We start from the raw sequence: 6,488 nt of genomic DNA on the forward strand, positions 1-6,488 counted from the left end.
TAAACAAATCAACGCAGCATACACGGACGACGATTCCTATGCCAGGTTCTACCGATTTTATACACTTTTTTTTACTTCTCTTATCAGGATATAGTTATATATATATATATATATATATATATATATATATATATATATATATATATATATATATATATATATATATATATATATATATATATATATATATATATATATATATACACATACACATAAATATAAGATGTCTAAGAGTTATTAAAGCAAAAGTGCACTCAATCTCCCCATTATCGCTATCTCTGCAGTCGTAGTGATGCGCTGTAGAGTACTCCAGAATCGAGTGGTCTAGCTGTATGGGATGGTCAGTATCCATGACTCAATGTGTGTGTGGTGAAAGCTTAGAAAAAGGCAGAGCATAAGAACGAGCTTTCAGACTAGCAGAGGAAAGTGCGTTATTAGCATTAGGCAGTTATTGTCTAAGGCAACCTATGGAGTGTTTGTGTGCTGTTTAAAACACAACCTGCATTTCCGACTGCCTCCTTCTTGTGTCCATCACACGGCCAAGCTTCTCCTCGATGACCTATTTCCAGTTTGTCCACTTCTGTAGTTCCACATTGCACAGACACAAATGCACACATTTTGTGAAGGAACATGACATTTGTTACAGTATGTTATAATAAAAAGAAAGGTCTAAAAAAAAAAAAAAAAAAAACCAGTTTCTGAGTTTTTCTTACAGTTTCTGTGTTTTAGTTCTGTAAAATAGTGCCAGTCTAAGCTCAAGAGTCCTCTGAAACACAGTCAGTCATACTACAAGACAGCACACACACACACACACACACACACACACACACACACACAGTCCCCCCACTGCACACCAGTGCATTGTTCACATAGTAGTTCCTCGCTGTAACTACAGTGCCGAGTGACTGCGATAATTATAGGCTGTATAAAGTGAACTGTATAACACCCAGACATCGATTCAGCATCCATCTACCATTTCCATCGCCTCTCCCGTCCTATACCGTTCTTCCTCACGGCTTTTCTCTTTCATTCTGTTTCCACCAACTTTCAGTCCAGACAGAGGGGTTATTTAGGACATTTATATTCACAGTTCCATTTTTATTCCTCATGTAAATGCTTGAAAGACATCAAACATTCCATACACACACACTATTAAACAAATGAAAAGCAAAAAAAAAAAAAAAAAAGATCCAACAAAGCAACAGCTTTTTTTGTTGTTGTTGTTGAGTTGTCATACTGCCTTTCTGAGAAATCCAAATTCTAAGTTAAACTTAAGAGCTGCAAGTCCATCAGTTCAATCCTTGTGTCAGAGCGAGGGATGGAAGATGGTGATCGGGGCGGTGTTCCTTCCGTCGTCTGTATCGCAAGGGTTGTAGAACGGGTAAATGGGTATTAGAATGGAATCCATGGAGAACGAGAAGAGCGCCGTCATGGTGAGAGCGTCGTAGAAGGACACCTCTTCCTTGTCGCAGTCCAGGAAGACGCCAATGCGGGTGGGCAGAGTGGCGGTACGTATGAACGTGGGCTTGGGGTCGGTGCAGGCTACGATCGAGCCGTCCTTCAGCGCCAGTGTCCACAGCCCATTTGCTGTGGTGGATGAGTTCATCTCGCCACGGCACACGTCCTCCCTGGCCACGCCCAGGCGCCACGCGGTCTTGCCTCGCACCTCCACCTCCCAGTAATGGCGACCGTGCATGAAGCCCTCTCGGCCCATCACGCAGTAGTAATAGTGGAAACGTTTCTTGTTCTCATCTGCAACCGTTTCCTTCTCCTCGAAATGCACCGTTGTGTTGTTAGCAGACAGTGTCAGCAGCGGGTGAGCGGTCTCAGGGTCGAAGGTCAACATCGATATGTCTGCGCATGAGAAGGAGTTCACAACAAAGGTAAATCGACAGAACTACACGAGCATTAAATCATACCTCTTGTCTACCGTATGTAGATAATTCCGGTCATGTTTATATTTCTGTATATATACAGTACGCTTACCGAGCACTTTATTAGGAACCCCTATACACATGCTCATTCATGCAACTGTCTAATCAGCCAATCATGTTGCAGCAGTGCAGTGCATAAAATAATGCAGATACGGGCCAGCACACAGATGGTGTAATGGTGTGGGGAATGTTTTCTTGGGACACTTGATACCAATCAGTCGTCGCTTGAATGACACACCCTATTTGAGTATTGTTGTTGACCATGTCCCACAATTCATGGCCACACCTTCTAATGGCTACTTTCAGCATGATAACATCACGAAGCAAAAGCCGTCTCAAACATGACAATGAGTTCTATGTTCTTCAGCGGCCTTCCCAGTCACCGGATCTGAATCCTTTGCGATGTGGTAGTACGGGAGATTCGCAGCATGAAAGATCCGCAGGAATTGCGTGATGTAATCAAATCAACATGGACCAGAATCTCAAAGGGATGTTTCCAACATCACTTGGAATCCATGCCACGAAGAATTGAGGCCCTACCCAGTATTACTCTAGTGTTCCTAATAAAGTCCATCCCCTAAACCATGCCCTCAGCTGGCTAGCACACAGCTCCGCATTCACAAGCAGACAGAAACCGTGCCATCAAGCATAACAAATATAAACAGTACTTGGATAGAGAGAAGCCTTCATGTGTTTCCAGATCTTGTACTGAATAGGACCCACAAACTGTCCTGTGCAAATCTCGCTGTCCACCGGAGCCGGGCGTACAAAATTCACTTCACATCTGGCAGAGAAATGGAAAGACAGATGGACAGAGTTAAGCATTTAAAGTGCCAGCTTAGTGTACTCACTTTTAAAGATATTAGGGATGTTAAAAGCACTAAAGCAAGTATCTTAATTAAAACACACAAACGGAATGATGCTGGTGTAGCTCAGGGTAAATAATGTAACCAGTACTAAATGAATGATGAAATGATACTTTAATACAACGCTAAAGTATCATTTAAACTCCTTTCCATCCTTCAAGCATGTTATTTGTGAACAACTACAACATAACTACACTACATGGGAGTTAATAGGAAAAGGATGTATTAATGAGAGTGAGGACTTCCTAGGAGTTCCTAGGGACTTGGGGGGTTTGAGATTGTGCACATATTTGTCACTTTCTATAAGAGAAAGTGACAAAGAGGAAATATAAAACGGGTAAATGATGTTATCGTGGGTTATGAATGAATATAATTAGAACATACTGCACAAAAATGCTGTACTTACCTCTTTAGGAGATCTTTGATTTCCTAAAAGAAGTTTTAAAAAGGCGAAATTGTGTCACAGGCCGGTCAGGTCAATATCAGCACTTTAGATGCCATTCGTGTGATGTGAGCTAAACGGTTGCCAGATAGCATCCAGCATGTTCTGTGGATCTGCTCCAAACCCTCCTGAGGTACCTCCCCCTGTACACTTAACAAGCTGCTCGTACAAATAATGCAGCTTCGTACAGTTAAATCAACTACAGAACCAGATAAGATTTTAATATTTTTAAAAAAATCCTGTTCTCTCTTTTAGAGTTGCTCCTATGGAATCGAACGATCATCTATTAAGTACAGTGCATCGATGTTGTAAAAGTATGCGACAAGTTTGTGAGAATAAATCTGCTGGCAGAACATTGTTTTTTTTTTACTGATATGCAGATATACAGTAAATATAATCCCATGAGAAGCACCTTTAGTAGTTTGGGACTGTCGTCTTCTGCTAGCTTGCTGTTCAGAGTCCCGATGGCCCTCTCCAGGTCTCGTCCCTGCGTGGCAATCTTCCTCTCTCTCTCCTTCAGCATTTTCACTCGTCTGTCCCTCTCTTTCCTCAGCCGTTCCAGGTCCCTCTCCTCCTCTTCATCCAGGAAGTTATGAAGGTTCTGGAACTCCGCTCGGATTTCCCGCTCCATGTCCTCAAACTGATTCTGCGAGGACACAGTGGGACGAGAAACGAACCTCTACCAGATGAACCATCTTCTCTTTTGATTTATTCATTCATTCATTTATTTATTTATTTATTTTTTACAAATGAATATGATTAGATAACTGTGAAGAAGGATTTTGGTGTGCGGATATATTAAAATGTTACCCGGGGTTCGCACTGGAGCCACATTTCAATTAAGAATGCTATTTTAGTCCTTTGCACGATCTTGACATGCTGCATTAGTGTAGGATGTTTAGCACTAAAAATGGACAAATTTATCCATCCATCTACCTCAGCTCTTGACGAAAGTAAAGAAAATGGACATGGAATTATGCTGATAAATTCATCATGTCCATTCGGGGTCACTTTCAGCTCCAGTGCCATTGTCTTATAACCCAGTGTTAAATATTCACCCCCAGTAAGATAATCGATGGATTGAAAATTCAGTACTAATAAACATTGGAGAGATTTAGACATGGATCACTTGGTTAAACAGTTAAATACGGAACATTTTCGGAAGAATCGTGTCTGGAGTTTTTCAAGACGATAAATCCTGTCCTTACCTCCACATCGATTGCATCTGCATAAGTGTCTTTCTCTGCTTCGTGGCATTCATCAACTTCATGCTTAATCTTCTTAATCGCCTGTATGAGCTTCTCCTGTAGCACACGTGTAGGAACCAGTGAACATATGTACTGTATGTTTATATATATATATATATATATATATAATATATATAATTTGGATAACAAAATTACTGACAAGGTTAGTAAAACTAGACATTTGTAAAAATCATTAATCATACACAGGTGGTAATCTGTTGGCCTTCTTGGCACACTATTGATAGAAATCCAGGTCAAAATGCGCGCCGAGCTCTTCCATGCCTTGACTTGACTTGACTTCAAAAGTTTACTCTTACCTTCTGGTCATTGAGAAGAGACTTGTTGCAGTTGTTGTTCGTGTCCTTCATGTGATTGGTGTACATTACTTGTGAGAAGCAAGCGGAGGAAGGTAAACCTTCAGGACGTCATATGAGAGAGAGAGAGAGAGAGGGCTCGGTTAAAAGGAGCTGTGTGTGAGAGAGAGAGAGAGAGAGAGAGAAAGAATCGAAGGACAGAGACTATGTGCGAGTAATAAATCAAAAGGGGCAGGAGTGAGGGATTGGTCAGAAGTGTAACAGGCTGAGAGCATATGTTACATGTATGCAATGAGAGAACCCACAGTCAAAACACTGTACAATCCCAGTCTATCTTCATCTAGTAAGACATCAACACCTAAGACAAAAACAAAGGGATTGGGTTTATATCTGTCACAGAGCACAACACATGCTCAATTTATGGCCATGAGACAAGAGCGTTCTATTTTTGTCTCGGCTCTGCAACAAGAGACGACGTCAGAGGACATTGACTGTAAGGTCTGTGTGTGCGTGTGTGTGTTTACAAGTGAAAACAGAGGAACATTATGTTTCACAAATAGGGCTCTGTGATTAAAATGTTCGGAATCTTTTCATTTCGTCAACGATTGAGTTGGTTACAACGCGGCATAGTGTTCTGACAAAGGCATTTTTGGCAAAATTAGAAATCATGTCAATCAAAAGGTCAGATCCTTGCCAGTCCTTGCTTCCCCGCCTCACATTCCCACCCCTCACCCATCCAAACTCCACACCCCTTTTCCCATCCATCTCTCCATTTCTACTCTGCTAGCCTCTTCTCACCCCTTCCAACAGCTCCTACACCAACCTCCTGTCAAACTCCTGTCAGTGTGCATAAACATTACTTAGCAGTACAGATGTATTATTCATCTAGTCTTGCTGCTTGTCTGATAGGACTCTTCTGAATCAGACTCACCGTAGGTATGAGCTTAGAAACCTGCAGTTGCATTGGCTTTTGCAAATTGAAGGTATTTAAAGTTTCCAGAACATACAAGCCTAAAAGATCAGTGGTGACTGACTCATGAATTCATAGCAGCATAGTTTAGTTTGCATACATGGATAACAGTACATTAATATATATATATATATATATATATATATATATATATATATATATATATATATATATATAATATATGTATATATGTATATATATATGTGTGTGTGTGTGTGTATATATATATACACACACACACACACACACACACACATATATATATACATATGTGTGTATATATATATATATATATATATATGTATATATATATATATAATGTTAACAAATGTTACTTATTCCCATTTAATGGTTCGATATACTGAGCTACGACGGCAAATTAAGTCTCACACAGTTCTATTTTACTTTGAACCCACTTACAAATATGGAAATAAATAAATAAATACATTAACTCAATCGAGTGTGCTGCTAAATAGAATAAGGTTATTTTAATTCGATATTAAAGTTATACGGCTTTTAAATTAGATGTCTGAACGCAAGTTGCTAAAGGCCGCAGAGTTTTGGAGGACTGTTGGGAATATAAATGAAGTGGAGGCGATAGCTTGGGATGGAAATGTGGACAGTGAGCCAAAGATACAAGAATTGACGATATGTCCTTTTGTCCGCTGGTGCCTTTAGGTAGTAACTTTACGTTGTAAGCACAGTCCTAACAGAA

The 6,488-nt window shown here is 40.2% G+C and overlaps 1 protein-coding gene across 2 annotated transcripts; it reads right to left on the reverse strand.

Annotated features, from left to right (window-relative positions):
* Positions 1 to 127: 127 nt before the first annotated feature.
* si:ch73-54f23.4 (zinc-binding protein A33) lies at positions 128 to 5,157 on the reverse strand. 2 transcript variants are annotated; one of them, XM_047155264.2, is made up of 7 exons: positions 5,109 to 5,157; positions 4,807 to 4,904; positions 4,451 to 4,546; positions 3,655 to 3,888; positions 3,207 to 3,229; positions 2,603 to 2,718; positions 128 to 1,854 (listed from the first exon to the last, which is right to left on the reverse strand). In XM_047155264.2, exons 2-7 carry the CDS (start codon positions 4,870 to 4,872, stop codon positions 1,307 to 1,309), a joined length of 1,083 nt encoding a protein of 360 aa, XP_047011220.1. In that variant the 5' UTR covers positions 4,873 to 4,904; positions 5,109 to 5,157; the 3' UTR covers positions 128 to 1,306. The 2 variants fall into 2 exon arrangements, with proteins under 2 accessions (XP_047011220.1, XP_017324905.1); XM_017469416.3 differs by lacking the exon at positions 5,109 to 5,157 and having other exon boundaries at positions 4,807 to 4,997.
* Between the last annotated feature and the right edge of the window lie 1,331 nt (positions 5,158 to 6,488).

This window comes from Ictalurus punctatus, chromosome 1 (genome assembly GCF_001660625.3).
Source record: "Ictalurus punctatus breed USDA103 chromosome 1, Coco_2.0, whole genome shotgun sequence".
In the NCBI taxonomy this organism is placed as follows: domain Eukaryota; kingdom Metazoa; phylum Chordata; class Actinopteri; order Siluriformes; family Ictaluridae; genus Ictalurus; species Ictalurus punctatus.